Source organism: Mauremys mutica, chromosome 20, assembly GCF_020497125.1.
Source record: "Mauremys mutica isolate MM-2020 ecotype Southern chromosome 20, ASM2049712v1, whole genome shotgun sequence".
In the NCBI taxonomy this organism is placed as follows: Eukaryota; Metazoa; Chordata; order Testudines; family Geoemydidae; genus Mauremys; species Mauremys mutica.
The window spans coordinates 12,436,736-12,460,625 of NC_059091.1; the positions used below are offsets into that span (position 1 = coordinate 12,436,736).

Sequence of the window (23,890 nt, forward strand, 5' to 3'; positions counted from 1 at the left end):
TACGGAGACCTTACAGTTGAAGCCCACATGGCATTCCATCATTTACTCTTTGCTTATTTCAACTGGTGGCGGGGGGGTTTCAGTAAATGCTCTGTGCGATATTTTGGGAAGATCAAATTTTAGGCCTGGTTTATCCTTGGGATTCAGCCAGTGGTGACTAGCAACGGGTGCAAAGACCAAGTGTAGGCTGTGTGGTCAAGGGGAGAAAGCACAGAATGGGACTCAGGAGACACAGGTTCTATTCCTGTCTCTGTCACTAGCCTGCTGGGTGACCCTAGGCAGGTCACGTCCCCTTTCTGTGCCTCAGTTTCCCCATCAGTAACAGGCAAATAATGATACTGACCTCCTCTGCAAACCGCTTTGCACTCTACTCATGAAAAGCACTAGATGAGAGCTAGGGATCATAGGTACTGTAGTGCCTGAGGACCAACCAAGAACTGGTGTTGTGCTAGGCCCTGTGCAGACAGAGGAGCAGCCAGTCCCTGCTCCAGAGAGCTGACAGTCTAAGGAGACAAGACAGCTGGTGAAGGGAAAAAGGTGTAATAGACAAAAATAGCCAAGAAAACTTGCATGGGAGCAAACTGTGCTATACCTGCATCTCAAGCAGTCCAAATTACAGCTTTCCTCCTCATTTGTGGGATTTATACCAGGACCACTACACCGGCTCCTGGCTGCTGAACTGAATCCCAAACACAGACAAGGCCTTAGTGACATGACACCTCTCTACATCAATGTAGGGCCCATAATCTCAGCTGCTCAGCTATTCCGTCTCTACTGAGAAGCAAGGAGAGGCCGCTGGATTTGATGCCGGTGATAAAACACGCAAGACAGCAATGTTCTGCCTTCAAGCATTCCCCAGATGGCTGTTTAACTGGAGCATCAGGCACTGATCTTACTGGATCTTTACAGAGGAAAGACAAGGCGACCGCAGTGGAGAGCCTTTGGAAAGAGGCCTGCACAGCTATGTCAGACTCAGCTCCGGAAGAGCTCCCTTGCCTGATATACCTACTATATGCATTGCAGCAGCACCCAGCCCAGGAGCCCCAGAGCTGGCTCAGGCTCCCACTGTGCTAGATGCTGGACACACAGAACAAGAGAGACAGTCTCTGCCTCACACAGTGTCCAATATCACACAAATCCTAACGTCACCCGGTGGTTTCTCTGCCTAGCCTGCCCAGCCTAGCTCTAATCTCTATCCACCTCCCTCACAGAGGTGTCAGATGAACAAATGAGTTGTCCAGGCATCTGTTGTATGATGGACTATGGGATCAGTGCTAGCCTTTAACTTCTTGCCAGTGTCTCCTCTTTCCCTCCACGTGGTGCTTTAAACAGGGTCAAAACCTGAAAAAAGCACCAGATGTCTCCCTCTACCTGTGTCTTGAGCCCTGGGGAGCTTCCCCAGTCCAAACCCAAGCAGGACACAGTTTGCAGGGGAGCATAAGGAGATGACATAAGGAGGACAGATCCTTATCCTTCCTGTTACATCGATGGGAAACCACACCTGGCTGATCCATCATGGACAGGCACTGGAAACTGGTGGTGAAAGCAACAACAACCAGCACTTGTAAAGTGTCCTGCAGGTGGAAAACGCTACAGACTGAAGCAGCAGGGGATTAAATCTCCACCACCACCTGAAAGGGTAATTGTCATCTCCCCTTCAGTGATGGGGAAATTGGCACAGAGTTTAGTGGCTGCCTGTGTGCGTCCTTGAGCAATCCAAAACTCAGAGCTCTACGGCTCGCTTGCCTAATCTCTTGCCTCTTGGCCTGGTGTGACTGAGACTTTAATAATAATTATAAACGTAGCTATATTTCTTTATGAACTATGTAAGCTGCAGCCACTTCTGGGGCTCAGCACAACGACCTCCACACAGCACACCAGGACAAAACCTCACAAAGCACAGCAGGACATTTAACATCCACACAGAGCAGACAGGATTGAGGCAGCTGCAAGAGAAGAAGGATGGCCCAGCGGTGAGGATTTGAGGGTGCAAGCTCTGGATCTGAGACACCATGGATTCAATTCCCTGCTCTGCCACAGACTCCCTGTGTGAGCCTGGGCAAGATGCTGAGTCTCTCTGTGCCTCAATTGCCCCTCTGCACAAAGGAGATAATAGCCGGGGGATGGTGAGGCTAATACACTAAAGAGTGTGAGATGCCCAGATACCACAGCAATGGGGGCCAGCCATCAATCTAAGAGACAGAGGCCTGGACAATAAGAACCCAACAGTGCACTGAAGCAGATTTCAGTCCCTGGATCCTGACTAGCTGTTGTTGAGACCCCTCCAGCTCAGCAGCTTGACCTGACCTGGGACAGGCCAGAGAGTTTAAGAAGCTGACTTAAAGTGAGCTCTAAACCAGGAAGTGTCCCTCCAGGAGCAAGGACGCAAAGCCTGGGCACTGCTCAAGGATCTGGGGCAAGTCAGCTTTGCGCTGGGGTGGCTTTCACCCAGTACTTGGCAGGGTGTCATTGGGGGACTCCCTGATCATCCTTTGGGGTGCAGAAGTGGTGGGGGGGAACACAAACGGCCCTGGGGCCCTCACACACACAGGGCATCAGGCAGCATCGGTCACTAGGGAGTCCTGCCCCCCCCTTCCCTCAGTCAGAGGCTGAGCAGCCAGGCTGGGTGGCGGGGCAGAGATGCAGCCGGGGTGCCAGGGAGATGCGAGGGCCGGAGTCACCCCGACAGAAACAGCCGCTGCCCCCCACGCCCAAGGTGCAGCTCCTATGGGAGGGGGCGGCCCTTGGGGGTGGGGCAGACACCCTCCTTCCCCTTCTGCTGTGGGACAGGCAGGCGGGGGGGGGGCTCTCTGCTCCGAATGACTCCCAATACCCCGAGGGCGCGACACCCCCAGGAGCGCCCCGCCCCCCCAGGACCCAGGGCTCCCAACTGGGCCCTGCCCCCCCCGGACCCACATCCGACCGGGCCAGACCCCCCCAACTGGGCCCTGCCCCCCCTGGACCCACATCCGACCGGGCCAGACCCCCCAACTGGGCCCTGCCCCCCCTGGACCCACATCCGACCGGGCCAGACCCCCCAACTGGGCCCTGCCCCCCCTGGACCCACATCCGACCGGGCCAGACCCCCCAACTGGGCCCGGACCCACATCCGACCACTCGGACCCCCCGGCCCCGCACTCACTCTCGCCCACCACCGCCTTCAGCCCGGACGGGGCCATCTCCGCCTCCTGCTGCCCCGGGACCGCTGCCGCTTCCGGGTCTGAGCGCGAGGCGGGGCCAAGGAGCTCGCCCCGCCCACCGAGTGCAGCGTCACGCCCCTCTGAGCCCCTCCCACCGAGCCCGTGGCCACGCCCCCTAGGGCCCTGTGGGGGGAAGCGGGACTCAGCTGTGCGCGGGGCGGGGCTGGAGTCAGGACTCCTGGGTTCCGCGCCTGCGCCGCTCCTGCCCTTGTGCGCGGCCTCGCCTCTCCCTGCCGTGCTCTGGGGCGTGTCTGTGATGCTGGGCGATGGCCCCTAGTGTCACTGATGGAGGAGCCCCGCCCCCCCCCCCCCCCCGTGACACTGGTGGAGGAGCCCAGTCCCCCAAGTGACACTGGTGGATGGGCCTGCCCCCCCCAGTGTTACTTATGGAGGGGCCCCGCCTCCCTGCAGTGTCACTGATGGAGGAGCCCAGCCCCCCAAGTGACACTGGTGGATGGGCCTGCCCCCCCCCAGTGTCACTTATGGAGGGGCCCAGTCCCCTCAGTGACTGATTTTAGTATAAAGCACCTGGGGTGCTGGCAGGTCGGTGTCTGTGAGGCTGGGGGTGGTTGAATGCTGCAGCCCCCCTGCACTCCTGGTGCTGTGAGGGCTGGGCCTGGGAACCAGTGGGCAGGCCCCTGACGACAGGGCCATGCAGGTCCCCACTGAACCCCCACCTGATCAGGCGGGAGGTGGCCTTGGGCAGGGTTAAAGCGAGGACTGGGTTGGGGTAGTGGGGCCTCAGCCCACTCCGGTCAGCCCCCCCCCCCTCCAATCAGTGTCCTCCCCTTCAGCACAGCAGTGTCCCTTGCCCTCCACCCAGCCCCCACCCATCAGGCCCCTTGCCCACCTCCATCCAGCCTCCCCCCATCAGCCAGGCTCCTCACGCCCCAACCTCCACCCATCCCCTCCCCCCGCCCCCAGTCAGGCCCCTTGCCCACCTCCATCCAGCCTCCCCCCATCAGCCAGGCTCCTCATCCCCCACCTCCACCCAGCCCCCCTCAACCAGGCCCCTTGCCTGCCACTTCCACCCAGCTCCCCCTTAGCCAGGCCCCTCACCCCACTCCAACCAGTCTTCTCCCTTCAGCTAGCCCCCTTGCCCCGCACCTCCACCCAGCCTCCCCTCCCCCTGCCAGGCGATTTGCCCCCCACCTCCAGCCAGCTTCCCCACTCCCTCAGCTGGGCCTCTGGCCCCCCACCTCCAGCCAGCCTCCCCTCACACCCTCGTTGGGCCCCTTGCCCCCTTCCTGGGCCCCTCACCCCCACAACTCTAACCAGCAGACCCTACCCAGGTCTCTTCCCCCCCCCGCACTTTCCAGCCAACCCCCACTGCCACCGCCAGGCCCCTCATCCCCAACTCCAACTAGCTCCCTACCCCCAGGCTGCTCACCCTCCAACTCCAGCCTCCAAGCCAGGGCCCTTGCTCCCCTCTCTCTGATCAGAGCTCTGTGGATTCTGGTCACATCCACTCCCATCAGCCTTTCCTGGTGCTGTGATTTCTGGAGTGGGGGTTCAGGGCCCGGTGGGTGCATGGCCTGGCCTACAGAACGACACCCTGGGTGCGACCTCCTGTAACGAGGCTCCAGGCGCCTGGGCCATCATTTCTAATCTGAGAAAATCCCAGGAGCATTAAACCGTCAATCATTTCGAACAGAACTTCGCCAGCCAGGCCCCTCCAGCCACCCCAGCCCTTCCCCTGGTGGGGGGCTCATCCTCACCCTTCCCTCCCTCTCCAATGCCTGGTGAACAGCTGCAACGGGCACTAGCAATGCACTGCCCAGTGCCTTGCAGGGCATCACGGTTGCTGGGAGCCAGAGGTGAAAGTAAGCCAGTACAGTCCGGTATGGCGTACCGGCAAGAGCCAGCACGCCGTGCCGGACCACACCAGCTTCCGCGGCGGGGATTTAAAGGGCTCAGAGCTCCCCGCCGCTGTGGGCAGCCCAGAGCCCTTTGAATCCCGCCCGTGGCTCCAGCGGCTGGCTGAAGCCGGATTTAAAGGGCTCGGGGCTCCCCGCCACTGCGGGCAGCCCAGAGCCCTTTGAATCCTGGCCGCGGCTCTGGTGGCCGGGCTGGAGCCAGGATTTAAAGGGCTCGGGGCTCCCCGCAGCGGCAGGAGCTCTGGGCCCTTTAAATCCCGGCCCCAGCTCGGCAAAGCTTGGGGTTCCCCGTGGCGGCCAGAACCCGGGGCCCTTTAATTTGCCCCTGAGCCCCAGGGGGCTCCCAGCTACCTCTTCAGCTGGGAGCCCCTGGTTGATTTAAAGGCTCTGGGGCTCCCAGCCACAGCCGGTGCCCCAGGGCCTTTAAATCTTGAGAGGCACCACCTCTTCTGCTTAAGGCCACGCCTCTTCTGGATGAGGCCACGCCCCTCTCAGGACTCCGGCAGTACCGGTAAGTCCTGTAAGTTACTTTCACCCCTGCTGGGAGCTGGCAGCTATATGGCAGCAGCTGAGGCAACTCTACGGAGGCTGGGGCCGGGGCCAGGGCCAGCTCCAGCTTTTTTGTCACCCCAAGCAGCAAAGCAAAAAAAAGATAAAGCTGATTGGTGCAGGGGCGGCTCTACAAATTCCGCCGCCCCAAGCAGGGTGGCGCGTTGCGCCGCTCGCGCTGCCGGGCGCCAGTGCTGCACCTCCGCGGGACCTCCCACAGATGTGCCGCTGGGCCCGCGCCTACGGTGGAGCTTCCACAGGCATGCCTGAGGGAGGTCCACACGAGCCGCGGGACCAGCGCACCCGCCGCAGTCATGCCTGCGGGAGGTCCGGTCGTCCCGCGGCTCCGTTGCCTGCGGAAGGTCCGCTGGATCCGCCTGCCGCCCTCCTGTTAAAATGCTGCCCCACGCGCGCGCTTGGCGCGCTGGGGTCTGGAGCCGGCCCTGGATTGGTGGCACTTCGGCGGCAGCTCAGTCATGCTGCTTCATCCTTTGGCAGCAATTCGGTGGCGGGTCCTTTGCTCCCTCTCTTCCTCTTCGGAGGCACTTAGGCGGCAGCTCAAAGAGGAACAGAGGGACTGAGGGACCCGCTGACGAATTGTGGCCAAAGGCCTGGACGTGCCGCCCCTTTCCATTGGCTGCCCCAAGCACCTGCTTCCTTCGCTGGTGCCTGGAGCCAGCCCTGGTTGGGGCACATCCTACATGGACCCCTACCCTGGGCTGGCCGAAGGCTGCTCTGGCTTGGTGCATGTGTCCCCCTAGTGGACAATTTAAGGATAACAACCTGCTACTGATTTCCAGCTAAGGGATCTCCTCCTTTGGCTGAAGGGCCTATGTTTGATCCACAGTCTTTAGACTTGCCCCTTGCTGCTGCTCATTGGCAGCAGGAGGGGAGATGCTGCTGGAGCTAAGGTCGCTCCCAGCCCCATTAACTCCTGGTCACATCTCCCTGCAGGCATCCAATCCTGGTGGCCAGAGTCCGCAGCTCACCTTCCTCAGGCACAGGGCGCGCCCATGGGGCTGGCTGTCCAGCTGCCCTGAGCGAGCTCTGCCTGAGTAAGGGCCTTCATCAGCCCTGGATATCACAGCACGGACCGGGGCCGCCCAGAGGATTCTGGGGGCCCGGGGTCTTCGGCGGCGGGGGGCCCTTCCGTTCCTGGACCCGCCGCCGAAGTGCCCCGAAGACCCGCGGCGGGGACCCCCCGCCACCGAATTACCGCCGAAGCGGGACCCGCCGCCGAAGCGCAGCCCGGTCTTCGGCGGTAATTCGGCGGAGAGGGGCCCCCGCCGCGGGTCTGCGGGGCACTTCGGCGGCGGGTCCCGGAAGGGAAGGGCCCCCCGCCGCCGAATTACCGCCGAAGACTGGGCTGCACGTCGGCGGCGGGTCCCGCTCCGTCTTCGGCGGTAATTCGCCAGCGGGGGGTCCTTCCGCCCCGGAGCGGAAGGGCCCCCCGCCGGCGAAGACCGGGAGCGGCAGAAGCTCCTGCGCCCGGCCCCGCAAGAGTTTGCCGGGCCCCCCGGAGCGAGTGAGGGACCCCGCTCCAGGGGCCCCGAAAAACTCTGGTGGGTGCCCACGTGGGGCTCGGGGCCTGGGGCAAATTGCCCCTCTTGCCCCCCCCCCCTCTGGGCGGCCCTGGCACGGACTGTATGTCTCAGTCCCACTGAGCTACCTCCAGCCACCAGAGGGCACCCAGTGGCTACAGAATTTCTCTGTTAAGGCCCCATGAGCCAAGCAAAGCTGCACACTGCACGTCACCTCACTATTATCCACACAACATACAGGGCTGTGAGTCTGGATTCCTGGGTTCTGTCACCAGCTTCAGGAAAGGAGTGGATCTAATGGTTAGAGCAGGGGGGCTGGGTGTCAGGACTCCTGGGTTCTATCTGGAGCTGTGGGAGCAGTGGGAGGTCTAGTGGGTTAGAGATGTGGCTCTCAACCTTTCCAGGCTACTGTGCCCCTTTCAGGAGTCCGATTTGTCTTGCGTACCCAAGTTTCATCTCATTTAAAAACTACTTACTTACAAAATACAAAAGTGTCCCAGCACAGTATTATTGACAATTGCTTTCTCTCATTTTTACTATATAATTATAAAATAAATCAATTGGAATATAAGTATTGTACTTACATTTCAGTGTATGGTATATAGAGCAGTATAAACAAGTCATTGTATGAAATTTTAGTTTGTACTGACTTTGCTAATTCTTTTTATGTAGTCTGTTGATGTACCCCCTGGAAGACCTCTGCATACCCCCAGGGGCACACGTATCCCTGGATGAGAACCAGTGGGTTAGAGAAACAGGGCGAGGGGGTCTAGGAGTCAGGACTCCTGGGTTCAATCCTGACTGCAAGCGGAGTGGGGTCTAATGGTCAGAGCAGAGAGCTGGTAGTTAGGATTCCTGGGTTCTATTCCAGGCTATGCAATTGATTCATTCTGTGACATGGTTCGTTCTGCCTTGTCTGCTTGTGACATGTGGAGCGCAGAGACCTGCCCCAGCCCTTCCCTTCCGGCTGGGTGGTGCAGTAATTAATGGCCGTAGAGCCTGGGCTCCAAGATCCTGGAGCAAAGCCTCCTGGAGAAGGAATTTGTTCCCCAGGCTTGACTGGCTCCCTGCCCCATCCCTCCCTCCATCAATCAGAGCAAATCCCTCATGGCAGAGCTGTTGTCTGGTTACCCGCAGTGCAGACCTAATCTATTGTGTCCTGGCTGCTGTTCAGCTCAGGTTAACAGCATGTTCTGTTCCTGTAAACTCCCCCAGAGCTTACAAATGGAAGTGAGAGTCTTCCTCACACCCTGCTCTAAACTATGAGTAGTGTCACTCTGTGGCTGTTCAGCAGCTGCTGCATTCCTACCCCAGAGGTGGCACCATTTCAGTGCTGGGTGAGTGATCCCTGTGTAGTGTTGTTGACTGCTGGTGCACATCAACTGTGCTCCATCCAGAGATGTCTGCATTTCAGTGCTGGGCAGGCAGTCTCTGTGCAGTGTTGCTGTGTGTTGTTATGCAGCTACTGAGCTCCACCCCAGAAGTGGCTGCAATTCAGTGCAGGGTGAATGAAAGTCCATGTCTCATTTTGCAAAGTATGGGTTCTCCAAGCAAGGGTGCTGTCTGTCACATGTTCCTCCTCAATAGACTCCGGATTCTTAGCATCAGCAGAGCTACATTTTGATCAGTGGTGGAACCAGGAGGCAGCTGGGTCATTGGTGGTTCCACCTTCAGTTATACCTATTGGCTTGAAAAGGCACCACACGTATACCTAATGGTTGCCCCCGGACCGCTATTAGCTCTGCCACTGCTTCTTATTAAATGTTCATTGCGCTGCTTCCACCAGCCACTTTATTTAGTTTTGTTTTACAGACCCAAGCAAAACACAACCAACCGCCTCATGCTGGCCTGGCTAGAAGCAGATCCGTGTAATTGAACAGACTCATTCAATTACTGAGCCTTCCCAGAGCTATGTGCTGCCCTCAGGATACATCAAACCTAGGGGACCTGCTAGGCTCCCAGTAGATGCAGCCTAGAGCCAAACACAGGCCAGGCAAAGTGGCCTCACCCATGGAGTTCAGGTCCAGGGATTCGGTAGGGAGTAAATGGCCAGCACTGGATGCTTCAGGTTTTGGTGCCCACCCAGAGATGGCTGGGGGCTGATTTTCAATTACACACCCGCGGCTGGCCCGGGCCAGCTGACTCCAGCTCCCAGTGCTCGGGCTAAGGGGCTGTTTAACTGCAGTGTAGCCTTTGGGGCTCAAGCAGGAGCTTTGGCTCTACGACCCTGCGAGGTGGGAGGGTCCCACAGCTCGGGCTCCAGCCCAAGCCAGAACGTCTGCACTGCAAGTAAACAGCTGCTCAGCTCGAGCCCCGTGAGCCGGAGTCAGCTGGCCCGGGCCAGCCGTGGGCACGTAACTGCAGTGTAGACACACCCTAAGTGCCCTCGAGCCCCGCTGGGAGCACCTCTGAAATCCAGGCCCAGGTGTCTCAACGTGGGCACCCAAAGTTAGGGGCCATTCGAAATCTTCTTGCCAGTGTCCCTATGGTCATGAGGAGGCAGGGGGCTATGCTGTCCTCTGCTGTGCCCGGCTGGCTACAGTCGGAATAGCTCAGACTCTGGGCTTTATCCCCCACTGACGCTCGTGAAATCAAGTGGCGGATGGGAAAGCCTACGAGGCCCCAGACTTCGGGGGTGGGATTCCATCCCAGCATCCATATCACAAGCCCACTGTTGCCTCAGGCTGTATCTGGGCCCCTCGGTGACAGCCCCCGCAGAGCAGCGAGGGGCTGAATGGGCCACGGGGCTGAGCGCACCTTTTCCCCCAGAGGCAGGGCTGCTGGACAGTTTGTATCGTGGGTGGGGGTGCTGAGAGCCATTGAACCAGACTGTAAACCCCGCATAGGATGGAAACCACTTCAGCCAGGGGGTGCTGCCACACCCCCAGCTCCAGCACCTCTGCCTAGAGGACGTCTCTCTAAGGCAGGAGATGGGGCTGCCTTTGCTTGGCAAAGGGCTGTGACTCCAGTACCCTTCCCCTCCATGCCAAAGCCCTGGGGTGGGGTGGGGGTTGAGCAGATTCAGGGGCCCTCACAGCTTGACAGGTGCTGCTGTCCCTGCTGGGTCGCTCTGTGGGCATCGGGGCTGCACTGGCTGGAGAAGCCGATGATTTGTCTCCCAGCAGCACAAGCTGTGCCAGGCTCTGCTCAGTTAAACCTTGAGCTCCTTCAGCCCCTCTGCTAAGCTGCTGTCAGACCATGCTGCAAAGTTCCAACAACCCTACAATAACAAACCTACGTGCAGCCCCTTGCACTCAGGAGCAACCCTGCAATAACAAACCAGTGTATGCAGCTCTCTGCTCTACTGAGCAACCCTATAATAACAAGCGTATGCAGTGCCTAGTGCTCCTGCATGACCCTACAATAACAAACCAGCATACATAGCCCCACATTGACAGGAACAGAGCAGTATATTCTGCCTTGTACTCTAGGGCAACGTTTCTCAAATGCAGCCACCAGAGGCTTTTTGTGCGGCCACAACAGCCTCCTAGGCAGTGATGGGGGTGGGGGGCCAAGCCTTGGACCTGCCCCGTTTTTCGTTCTTGCTCCTGGATGTGCCGCCTTGCACCGCCTCTGGAGAGAGGTGGGGCACAGTGCTGCAGGAGCAAGGTGAGTTCTTAACCCACGATGGGGGCCGGGGGGGGGGGGTGTTGGGTGGCAGGCTCCAGTGGCGGAACTTCAGGGACCTGGCAATGGGGCCCCGGGCTCCGACCGCAGGGCAGCAGGTACTGAACCCTCCCCCTGGCTCTGGCCATGCAGGCGAACTAGGCAGATGCCTAGGGTGCCAAGTTAAATGGGGCACCAAATTCAAGGTAAAAAATCAAATTAAAAAAAAAATAAAAGGAAAAGATGACAAAAAATACAAATAAAATAACAGCGATGCCATTATTCCAATTCCCATGCGCATATGGAGGGAATATGAATTATAATTCATTTCTCTACATTTCTGAGAATTTATTAATATGTCAACTCTTCTATTTACTGCAAAAATAAATAATATTTTAGCGAATTTTTTTTTCAATTTGCGATGTAGGGTCAAGATGACCCACTCCACAATTTTCATAAGCAATAACTCAGCCACAATGAACACATGTGCCAGCGGGGAAGAGCTGCAATGCTAGTGACACCTAACTTGAATATACATCAAGGTTGCTGTCATAGGTTTCTCCCCCACTTGGAGCTGTTGGGTTCCAAGATGGGGACCTGCATGGACTCCTCTAAACTAAAATCCTAGTTTAGATCTGGTTCTCGCTGCCACCAGTTACATTTAAAGTGGATAACACACTGCCTGTCCCCCAAGCTTCCCTTGGGGAACCCAGATTCAAACCCCTTGAATCTCACCAGAGAGAGAGAAACAGCCAGTTCTCCTCTCCCCCCCCGTTCCTCTCTTCAGCCTGCTCCGGAGAGATTACACACCGAGTCAAATCCTTGACTCAACACAAAGAGGGACTCACCTCCCCCTCCCCTTCCCTAGTCCTTGGGAAAAATACCTTGATTCAAACTCCTTGAATCTCAACACAAAGGGAAACAACCCATTTCCCCCCTCCCCTCTCCTAATGCTTAGGAGAGAGACCTGATTTAAACTCCTTGAATTAACCAAGTCCAAAGAAAAGAAAAGAATTTATTAAAAGAACAAAAAGAAAGTATACTATTTCTGTAATACCCGGATGGAACAATACACAGAGTCTAAACCTGGAGAGGCTCTCCCCCCCCCTCCTTTCTCAGAATAATCAAAGTAACAGCAAACAGAAATAAAGATATTTCTCCAGCAAACACACAATTGCAAATGTAGAAATCAAATTATAAGACTAATTCGCCTTTCTAATTAATACTCACTATTGGATAGTAGGAACTACTCCAGGAGAACTTGGAGACATGCCTGGCCTCTCTTAGATCCAAAGAGAGAACACAGAGCAAACAAGGAACACAGACAAAGGCTTCCCTCCACAGAGATTTGAAATTATCCTGTCCCTTGATTGGTCCTCTGGTCAGGTGTTTCTCAGGTTACTGAGCTTGTTAACCCTTTCCAGGTAAAAGAGACCTTAACCCTAATCTGTTTATTTATGACAGTTGCATAGCCAGAAATTCATGTAGAGCAGAGATATCGCAAGTTGATACATGTCAAACAGTCATTTGAACACACGTCACAGGTGGATGGTTAAGAATCGAGTGAATACTGTGGAAAATTGTGTTTCTTGATGCCAAAGAATAAAGAATAACATCTTTCAGCATTATAAATCCAAAATGTGAGTACACCTCTATCTCGATATAGCGCTGTCCTCGGGAGCCAAAAAATCTTATCGCATTATCAGTGAAACCACGTTATATCTAACTTGCTTTGATCCACCAGAGTGCGCAGCGCCCTCCCCCCCTTGGAGCACTGCTTTACCGCGTTATATCCGAATGCATGTTATATCGGATCGTGTTATATCGGGGTAGAGGTGTATCTTTAAGTGTTACTAAACCTTAGTGTTATTATTGGGCTGTATAATTATGAACTTTTCTTCGTTATAACTGGTTCACATGTAATAAATAAGGTCCATAAAAGAAAAGTAACAGCGGCTTAATAGACTACAAAAGTGATGATGTCACACTCCAAGCGGGTAACCATGAGGAAGGGGATTACTTTCCAAACAACTGGTGTTGGGTTATAACGTTGAAAAAGGTCATTTTGTTTCCATGTAAATGCTGTAACTTACTGTTTTAATAGGTAAGTGAGTGCTGTGTATGTTACTAATCATTGAACCTTTAAGCAGTGAAAAGACGTGTTGGGATGGCTGCAATGTGGTTTAAATCACCAACCATGTGGTGGGTGTGTCAGCCATCCTTAACGCTATAGTGCTTGCAGTCGGGAGCACAGTACATAACAATATTCAAATGCTCCGTGGCAGAAAGAGGAAAAAGAAAACCCTCAGGCGCTGAGTGTCATAAACGAAAGGCTGAGAAGGAAAAGGACCAAGCAAAACAGCAGGGATCCTTCCTGAAATGTCTTCTCTCTAATCCAAATAAAGATGGAAGCAGTTCACAGATGAAGGAGTTTTACTTGGAGAGGAGGTTAGCTCACATCCGCATGGAAGCAGTTTGGAAGATCCAGATGAAGGTATATTACTTCGAGATGAGGGCATAGACGCCGACTTCCCCTTTGCCTGATGGGTGCTCGATCCTGCCCCTGGCCCTGCTCCTTCCCTGCTTCTTCCCACCCCTTCCCACCCTCGCCCTGTCCCCATTCCACCCCTTTCCCAAAGTCCCCGCCCCATTCTACCCCGTTCCCCCAAGTCCCCACCACCTCTCCGCCTCCTCCCCTGAGCGCGCTGCGTCCCCGCTTCTCCCCCTCCCTCCCGGAAAGTCCAAAGCACTGCCAAACAGCTGTTAGGCAGCAGGGCGGTGGGAAGCGCTGGGAGGTAGGCGGAGATGCGACACACTCGGGAGGGAGGAGGAGGAGGTGGGGCTGGGGGTCAGGAGCTTGGCTGCTGGTGGGTGCAGAGCACCCGCTAATTTTTCCCCGTAGGTGCTCCAGCCCCGGAGCACCCACGGAGTCAGCGCCTATGGATGAAGGTAGCTCACGTCCACATAAAAGCAGTTTGGAAACTCAAGATGATGGAAACTATTTCTAGATGAAGGCAGCTCACAGCATCAGACTGATATGGAAGTGGAGAAATTTTATTCACCTTCAGAGACACGTGCAGAAATTGAAGTAAATGAAGTAGAAGGAAGAAAGGATGAGGACGTTACAAACAAGTTACAGTATGGGGACCCAGCATCATGGCCTAGATGTGCTGACAGTGTGCGGCAAATACTCATGGAACATGGACCTGAACAAGTTCATGAATTTCCCTTCCCTAAGGATGGAAATAAAAGAAAATTCTCTGCTTAGCATTACAAGAGGAAACTCATTAATGGGGAAGAAATTCATCAAAACTGGTTACAACATTCAGTGTTGAAGAACTCTGTGTTTTGCTTTTGCTGCAAGTTGTTTAGAAATCAAGCAATTGGTACATCACTTACAGAAAATGGTTCAAAGTACTGGAAAACCACATCTTCAATTCTCTCTTCACATGAAAGAAGTACAGAACATTTGGAATGCTTTCAAAATTGGAAAGAACTTGAATTATGATTGGGAAAAAAAGAAAAAACTATCCAAGAAAATTTACGTGTGATCAAGGAAAAAGAAGAATATTGGCAACAAATATTAGAGAGTCTGATTGCTTTAGTTAGAGTTCTCGGTGGACAAAATTTAGCATTCTGTGGCCACGGTAGACATGAAAAATTATACAGTCCAGGTAATGGAAAAGTTTTAAAATATGTTGAATACCTAGCTTTGTTTGATCCAGTCATGAAGGAGCATCTACATAAAATAACTGATCATGAAACACAAGTTCATTACTTAGGAAAACATATGCAGAATTAACTGATTCAAATCCTAGCAAATGCCATTAAAAAGAAACGTGTAGAAGCTGCTCATTCTGCAAAACACTTTTCAATAATACTGGACTGTACACCAGATGTGAGTCACGTTGAACAAATGACGATGATCATTCCTTTTTTGGATATGGAAAAGTCTGCAGATGAAGTTAACATTGAAGTGCTCATAAAGGAACATTTTTTGGTTTTCATACCACTGAAGGAGACGACTGGAGCATTTATGACTGAAACTATTCTACAAGAGCTTGAAACAATGTCATTATCTGGCCAAGGCTATGATAATGGGAGTAATATGAAGGGTAAAGACAATGGTGTGCAAAGGAGAATGATGGAAATCAATCCTAGGGCCTTATTCATTCCTTGCAGTGAGCAGTCTCTGAATTTGGTTGTCAATGATGCTGCTAGATGCTGTTTGGAGGCAAGCAGTTTCTTTGACCTGGTGCAACGTGTTTAGGTGTTTTTCTCAGGCTCAACACACCGTTGGGAGATTCTGACTCGACATGTGAATTCTCTAACTGTGAAACCACTTAGTCAGACAAGATGGGAGAGTCGCATTGATGCTTTGAAGCCTCTTTGATGCCCTGATTGAAATTTCTGATGATACTATCTTTACTCGATCATCTGGCAATACGGCACATTCAGATGCAGAAGCTCTTGCAAATGGCCGTTCCAAGTTCAAATTTGTGACTTCACTCATTTTGTGGTATAATATCCTTTTTGAGATTAGCCTCACTTGTAAGCAGCTTCAGGAAAAGAACTTGAACATACATTCTACTATTCAAAAACTGCAGCAAACTAAAAATATTCTGGAGGAATTCAGAAGTGATGAAGGGTTCAAAAGAACACTGGTAGGTTCTCTCGAGCTTGCTGAAGAAATAGACTTTCTGACAGAATTTGAACCAGCAAAAGAAACAGCAGTTTTTGTATGAAGGATGAGACACACTCATTCAGAACCCAAAACAAAGGTTCAAAGTGAATTTCTACTTTGCAGTCCTTGATACTGCTATTCACTTGGTTGATGAAAGATTTCAACAGATGCAGCAGCTAGAGTCAGTATTTGGCTTTCTATATGATATCCACAGCTTGCAAAAGAAAACAGATTTTGTATAAAACTGGAGTCGGCATTGACTTGTGAAAATTCAAAAGACATTGATGCTACAGATTTGTGTAGTGAGCTTCAGGCTTTTTCAAGACAACTTAAGAAACATTCCACTCCTGAAAAAGTGCTGAAGTTTGTGAAAATAAACTCACAGACAGTTTCCCAAACATTTTTTATAGATCTACGCATTCTTTTAACTTTGCCAGTTTCCTTAGCTAGTGGGGAATGTAGCTTCTCAAAGTTAAAATTGATAAAAACATATCTGCATTCAACGATGGTGCAAGACAGACTCGGACTTATCACAATGTCAATAGAGCATGAAATAGCTGGAAAACTGGATCTAAAAGAATTAGTGACTGAATTTTTGAAACTTAAAGCAAGAAAAGTCATGTTTTAAAAGCACAGAGTGTTTTTTATTCTGAGTGTTTTGTAAAACAGGTTAAAGCTCATTGAAGAGTTTTCTTATTTCTTTCTATATTGGATGTGGTGGAAATGGCAGTTAAAGCTGGACAGCGTAATGGATGATTTGGGATTTGTAATAATAAACATTATAATTAACATTTTGAATGCATTTTATTTGAAATCAGACTGAAATATCATCTAGCTCTTGTGTACAAATCTATTCTGAAAATTTCATGTCTCTATTTTATCTGATCTCAGAAACATTGGTTAGACAGATGGACAGACGGACAAACTGAATAATTAAGTCTCTGTCTAAAAAAAACTGCTTAAAAAACATTAAAAGGAAAAAAGGGGCAAAATGTTTCCCCGTTTACCAGAAACCTCAGCCTAGATCTGCCCTTGGGGCTTGGGGGTGGGGGCACCGATTGCATGGTTCTCCTAGGGCGCCGATTGCTGGCAGCTAGTCTAGGGCCTCCCCTGCCTCCAGCCTCAGCCGCACGGCAGCGGGCTCCAAGCACGGGGCTTTGGCGCCAACCCCTTGCTCTGGCCACAGGGCAGCGGGTGCTGACCCCCAGCTCCGGCCGCCGAGCTTCAGTCAGCCTCTGGCCCCCAGTTCTGGCCCTGCGGTGGCCCCTGGCTGCAGCCACTCAGCCCCAGCCCCTGGTGCTGAGCCCCTCCCCCAGCCTCACAGCAGCAGACGCCAACCCACGGTTCTGTTCCAGGCTCTGACCAGGCAGCGGTGGGAGCTGGCTCCAGATGCTGACCCCTGGTCCTGGCTGTATAGCAGCAAGTGCTAGCTCCAGCCACGCAGAGGCAGGTGCTGACTCCTGACTCCAGCCACACACTCCTGGGCTCCAGCATCCGGCTCTGGCCGTGCAGTTCCCGTCCCCAGCTCCTGATTCTAGATGTGGGCACTGAGCCACCCCTGGTCCTGGCCACATGGCAGCAGACACCAGGCCCTGGCTCTGGCCATGAGACAGCGGGGCTCATCACCCACCCCCATCGCCCCTGGTCCTCGCTGCCTCCCACAGCCCCGCATCCAACCCCCCCATTGCCCTGGGTCCCCGCAGGGAAGGGCACTGCCAAAGGCACCGCAGGGGTGGGTGGTTTAGTCATTAGTTGTAGACATACTTTGTATGGGGCAAATTGTGAGAGAGCCAAGGCCCTCCCTGGTCCACAGAGCAGGGGAGGGGAGGGGGTAGGGGTTCGCGTATCGAGATGATTTGTGGTTGCTGCGTTTCCCGGGTGCCAGCTCTGTGCCTGGTCCCCTTAATGAAGTTTTCAGAGTTTTTCACACGGACTCAGTGCTGTGGGTGAGGAACATTTGCTGGCTAGGGCGGCCCAGGGGAAGTGTTCAGTTTCACAGGTCCTGGGGGGGGCTGGCATGTGTCAGTTTCAAAAGGGTCCCCTGGCTGGTTGACCCCAGGCCCTTGGCAGAAATGGTGCCACGTCTACACCAACCAGTCTGTGGCAGCTCCGACGTGGGTGAAGTCTGTTTGCTGAGCGAGCGGGGCTGGGTGAGGGCTGCCCTGGGGCTGGCGACAATGGAAGGATTGTGCATTGCTGAGAGGAGGGGCTGGGCGTGTTCAGCCTCCACGCACCCAGCAGGACCCCAGTCAGTGTCAATGAGATCTGTGGATTCAGCACTAGTGAAGGGGGGCCCTGGAGAACCAACCCTCCCCCCACCCAGCTCCAGGCAGGAGCTTCCCCTGCATGCACCCACTTCTCTCAGGAAGGGTGGCCTGGGTTTAGGGGGATCTGCTTATTGTGTCAATCCCAGCTGGCTTCTGCTCCTGGGATTTCCCCTGTGCCAAGGTTCAGGGCACTGGGCGCTGGAGAGGCTGGTGGTCAATGCAGGACTCCTGGGTTCTCTTTCCTAGTTCAGGGGTGGGATTGAGGTTTAAGGGGGAGGTAGCCAGGAGTCTTGGGTTCCATCACTGGTTCTGGAAGGGGACTTGTGTCTGTTGGGTTAGAGCAGCAGGCTGGGAGCCAGGACTCCTGGGTTCCATTCCCAGCTCTGGGTGAGGAGTGAGGATCTGTCACTGGTCCACAGGATCTGTGCTATGCCCCAGCTTTTAAACAGTCCCTCAAAGGAATCCCTGCAGTGGGCCAGTCCCCCAAGGGGTCCTGCAGGCTCTTCCTTAGGCATAGGCCACGTATCCTCAATGCCTCTGCGACTGAGCCTCTGGGGCTGGAGTGAATCCCGCTGAGACAGACACCTGGTCAGACACTTGTCCGCTCCTCAGGCCCCAACGCGCGGATTTGCAGTGACACAAGGAGCCTTCACAACCAGTCAGGTTTATTAGCTAGAACCCAGCCCAGGAAGTCCCCAGGTTAGCGCAGAGAAGCAAAGGCTAAGACACCGTCCATCCTGGCCACGCCCACGCACCACCCAGCCAACCCACTTTTGGCCTCTCTCTCTGTCAGTCCCAGCTGTGAGATCTGCATCTCCCCGGAGGCCAGCTCTTATCTTGGCCTCCTGCCGCCCCTCAGTCCATTCACCTCCTCCCCCAGGCCCATGCTGAGTTCACATGTTCCGCCTGCGGAGAGGTGTCAGTTGTTCAGGCTTTGGGGTCCCATTGCCTTTCTGGATCCTCCACTGACACCACTCGGTTTCAGTCAGTCCTTTAATGCCCCATTCATTCCACCCCAGACAGCTACGTGACCTCAATGCTTCTGCTCAGCCCCAAGAGCAGATTTAACCCTTCTGCACTCACTGGGGAGCAATGCAAAGTGCTGAGGGAAACTGAGCCATGCCTAGGAATTATAAAACTATTACAGAAAATTCCCCTTTGTCACAGGTTTAGAGCAGGGGGGGCTGGGAGTCAGGACTCCTGGGTTCTAGTTCTCCCTTTGGGAGAGAAGTGGGGGTCTATTAGGTGGGGCAGAGGGTTGGGAGTCAGGACTCCTGGGTTCTATTTCCTGCTCTGCTGCAAGCTCACTGTTACAACACTTCTGTATTGTCTCTCTGAGGTACTTGTTTAGCAAGAACAGCGGTAACTAGACACCATCGCTTCAGCTTCTCAGGCCAGGGATGTCTCCCTGAGTTGCGCTGTGTGACCTTTGGAAGATCTCTGCCTCATCATTCATTTCCCTCTGTTTAGAGGCCCTGTGGTCTCATGGCTCGAGCACCAGGCTGAGACTCTGGCAATTTGTGTTCTGTCCCTTGTTCTGACACTGCCCTGCTGGGTGACCTTGTGCCAGTCACTTCCCCTTTCTTTACTTCAGTTTCCTTTCCCAGCCCTTTATCTCTTTAGACTGCGAGCTCTCTGGGGCAGGGACTGTCTCTCCCTCTGTGTCTGCACACAGGCCAGTACAGGGCATTAGACCAGGAGAACTCAGGCTAGTGGTTTCTGTGTGCCAGTGGCCCAGCGCTACCTGGGAATGGCTGTGATTTGTGCAGTGGTACATAGAGGTGCCCATCACCCCAGGGTTGGGAGGATGGAGCTCAGGTCTGTGGCTGGTGGCTCTTGCTCCCATGCTCAAGGTCACGCTGACCCCAGGTTTGGGGTTATTCAAAGGACAATTCCCCCAGGTCAGATTGGCAGGGACCTTGGGGTGTTTTTGCTTCTTCTGCAGCGTGGAGCTTGATGGCCTGCTGGGAGCAGCTGGGCATCTCCCCTAATCAATTCCCTGCCTTGCAGGGGCCTCGGCCGTTGGCAGCACCTCGATCTCTCCTGTTTTCTGCACCAGTTGAGTTACCCAAGGGCTGAAATGCTTTTGTCTAATAGGAGTCACTGGGCTCAGCATTGGGGACACAGGGATGATGTGCAATGGCCTGTGCTACACACACTGGATGCTCTGATGGTGCCCCATAAGGCTCTGTGAGACGGGGCTCACACTAGCAACTAGAGAGAGGTCAGAAAGCTGGGCTCTGATTGCCTGTCAGCCCTCCCTGCCCAGCCCCGTGCTGGGCTACAAATCCTGCTGGTGCATTTTCAACCCATCTCTGGCACTTGTCTCTACACCAGGGGTAGGCAACCTATGGCACGTGTGCCAAAGGCAGCTCGCAAGATGATTTTCAGTGGCACTCACACTGCCCAGGCCCTGGCCACCGGTCCGGGGGCTCTGCATTTTAATTTAATTTTAAATGAAGCTTCTTAAACATTTTAAAAACCTTAGTTACTTTACATACAACCATAGTTTAGTTATATATTATAGACTTATAGAAAGAGACCTTCTAAAAACGTTAAAATGTATCACTGGCACGCGGAACCTTAAATTAGAGTGAATAAATGAAGACTCGACACCCCACTTCTGAAAGGTTGCCGACCCCTGCTCTACACTGTAGCCAGGTGGGCTAGAGCAGCTGTGTAGCCACGGCAGGATGGGAGGCGGGATGGGCTGTCTGGGACCCAGGGTACATGCATGGGGCAGCTGGCCCAGCCCACCTCCTGCACCACCGAGGCTACACTGCTATTTTCACTTCGCTAGCTCCAGCAAAGTTAATTACACCTTCAGCTGCAGCGCAGCCCACTTCTTAGTCTCCAATCTGCAGGTAGCTGATGCCAAACCCAGAGTGGCCCTGCCTTCCAGCAGCCCCTTTACAATACCCCGGAAATTCCCACAGAGGGGAAGCCCCAGGGCTGTCCAGACCCTCAGAGCCAAAGGCTCTGCTGGTGTAACGCCTCCAATGTAATGGAGTTACACCAGGGGAGAATTTGGCCCTGGCAATGAACAGCTGGGAAGGGGTTGAGCAAACAGGGAAGTTACAAGAGAAACATTCTGTCCTAGGAACAGCCCTGGGGTTGCCCCACACTTGCAGGATGGGGGAATCAGCTGTCAAGTGGCCAATGGGATGGAAGATTTCGCCACCTCTGTTCCAGCTGGCTCCTATATAAAGGGGCAGCTTGTGAACTGGGAGCAGCCTCTTGAAAGATTGTGCCAGAAGGTGAGTTTGTACCATTGGTTCAGGTGAGATTCTCCAGAGCCTGGGGGCAGGTTTTCGGGCACGGCTCCTGGGTGTGCCCAGTTCCCTTGGGCCTTGGCCATAGTCAGGGTGGCGGTGGTGTAACTTTCAATGGCTTTCAAAACTGATGGTGTAAATCTGGTTCCAGGCACAGTGGGGACGCTCTTAATCCAATGTGAGCAGAGCTCCTCTCCATGTAGCAAGGGATCGGCTTGGGATAAAGCTTGGTAAAGCAGCTAAAGGATTTAGGAGCCAATGATCCATTTTGTGACTTAGGCGCCTATGTGCATCATTAGGTGCCTAAATGCCTTTGGTATCTGACCTCTAGGAGCCTTGTCTCATTGAAAGTCAATGGGAGTTACAATCCTAAATCATGGGAAAATGTTACCCTTAAACTAAATCAATGTAAATCTGGTTTTAATCCCATAAGGACTGGTCTAAACCCAGTTTTGTACCTATTTAATGATACTTATTAACTAAAAAACTCTTTTGCTATAAATGCTTTCATATATTTCTAGCTGCATCCGCCCCAGGAAGGCACAGTGCGAATCAGATCAGTCTGTAACCTGATCCACAGCAGACGTCTGTCAGTTCCATTCCAGCCCTCCCCGATAACACCCCCATTCCCATCCTGCCTGCCTCCCCACCCACCCACTGCTCCCAGTCGCCTCCTCCAAATCCTTCCTCCCTTTCCCCTATTTGCTGCCATTACATTTCCCCCACCCCTCAGTATCCCTTCCAGCCCCCCACATTCTCCTCCCCACATCCCCTGCCCCCTTGGCCCTGCCTGTCCCCGCTCTCACCCTCACCCCCTTCCCTGGCACTGTGGCTTTCCATCATGCCTGTGCCCCACTCCGCTGCCTTGCGAATGCACCTCGGCTCCTGCCACCGGTTCCAGAGGGCTCCTGTTCTGGGGTCTCACGCATTGGCCGGGTCTCTCCCCTGCAGGTAGCTCAGCACCCAGCGGGATGAAGGCTGCCGTGTTCCTGCTGCTCACCCTCCTGGTGCCTGCGTACCACACGGGTGCTCAGTGCATCATTGACAATGTGGTGGATCTGAAGGTGCAGGCAGCGATTAGTTCCATAGGTAACTGACCCAGGGTCCCCACCCCCAGAGATGGGGGCTCACATCTAGGGGAGGCCGGGGGATGGGACTGTGCAGCAAAAGGCGAAGCTCCGGCAGTCTCTGCTCTGAGCCCCAGACTGGGCGAGGGAGCTGGCTTTGCAATTCGTCATGTGCTGGGAGCTGCCAAAACTGTGGTTTCCTCCCAAACAACACACTGTGTTGTACCTGTCTCCTCCTCCTCCCCATCATGCAGCATCTGACACCTGCACCCTCTCCGGTGTATTCTTACTGCAAACACTTGGGTGCCAGGTGCATTAGGTGTCTGCGGTGTTTGGCAGCAGCTGAGTGGGAGTTACATGCCTTGCAGGGTGTCTCGGAGCAAGGGACTTTTGTAGATCTAGCCTGGAGAAGCTAAGTGACTTACCCAGAATCACACAGGGAGTCTGTGGCAGAGCAGGGGCACCATCCTGCCCAGGCGCACTGCTCAGCTGTGCATTAGTGAGATACGACACAGGCAGCGTCAGTGACTGGTTCAATCTTCTCCTGCTTTTTAAACCAAGATTAATGGGGTCAACTAAACCGCTGAGTGGAATTTCCTGGAAAAAACACATTATCTGTACCCCACACTGTGGCTCTCTATCGCTCTCTAGTGGTTGAGCCCCATAGTGTCTGATACTGCCTCTGAGCAGATAGGCCTGGGACTTTGACTTAGCCAGAGACTCTGGGAGTCCCAGGTTTGATCGCTGCTCCTGCCAACTCAGATGGAGCAGCTCTCTCACTGCCCGACCCGGCTCTGCTCCCAGCCAGCCCCATTCAGTGTATAAATGGGCCGAGGGGGGAGCTGGAACCCTTGGGACTCCCTGCCAGACCTCAGCTTTGGTTCAGGCCTGAGCACAGCACGAAGCCGGCATTTGTGTTAGTTCTATTCCAGTGGCTGCGCTCTGGGCCCTATTGGGCCAGGTGCTGCACAGGCCATGGTGAGATGCTCCCTGCCCCAAAGAGCTGCCAAGAGACAGATTGTCGTCCCCATTGCACACAGGGGAACTGAAGCCCACAGGGACTAAGTGACTCACCCAAGGTCACACAGGGAGTCAATGGCAGAGGCAGGAATTAAACCCACATCTCCTGCAGCCCAGTCCAGTGCCTTAGCCACAGACCCACTGGATTGGTCAGTCACCCCATTGGAGCATCTGGAGACGGGGTCCATGAGATGCCATCTGCACAGCTAGCATCACCTCACCCCAGGGGCTGAACCGGGCTGGGCTGGGGTTGCTCTACCCATCTCTCTCAGGCTGCTGCTCACCTGGACATGGGTGAATTCAGCGGGGCTGGAACAATTTGTATTGTGGGGGAGCTGAGAGCCACTGAACTAAACTGTAAACTCTGTATATGATGGAATCCTCTTCAAGCAGTGGGGTGAGGTAGTGCCCCCAGTTCCAGCACCTAAGGGTGTATTGGCTGGGGGAAGTAGCCAGGAATTATTTCTGCTCCCTCCACCCCTGCCCTTTGTTCACAGCCCAGGAGGGTCTTGTTGGATGCCCAGCGGCTTCCACCAGGTAACACTCCTCTGGGGGGCTGTGGGCAACCGGCATCAAACATGAGACCTCTAGATCTCAAGTCAGGAGCCTCTATTGCCTGAGGCTCAGCTACAGGATGCAGTTCCAGGCACTGTGGCTGTATGTAGCCCAGCCACCACTTGGAGGAGCCAGAGAGCCACATGGAGTGAAGCTGGGTGGGTTACACCTGCCCAGGTAACAGCTGGGTGGGCAGAGGCAGCTTTCTCCCCCTGAGCCTGGGGGGAGGGGGCAGCCTTTCCTCACCCAGAA

The 23,890-nt window shown here is 54.1% G+C and overlaps 1 protein-coding gene across 1 annotated transcript in view; it reads right to left on the minus strand.

Annotated features, from left to right (window-relative positions):
- Positions 1-3,247, minus strand: part of LOC123354015 (syntaxin-binding protein 2-like) — a 45,020-nt gene extending 41,773 nt beyond the window's left edge. The window contains exon 1 of the mRNA XM_044995612.1: positions 3,143-3,247. Coding sequence (XP_044851547.1) covers positions 3,143-3,179 — 37 coding nt within the window. The 5' untranslated portion in view covers positions 3,180-3,247. The remainder of the gene's footprint in view (positions 1-3,142) is intronic.
- Positions 3,248-23,890: the final 20,643 nt, after the last annotated feature.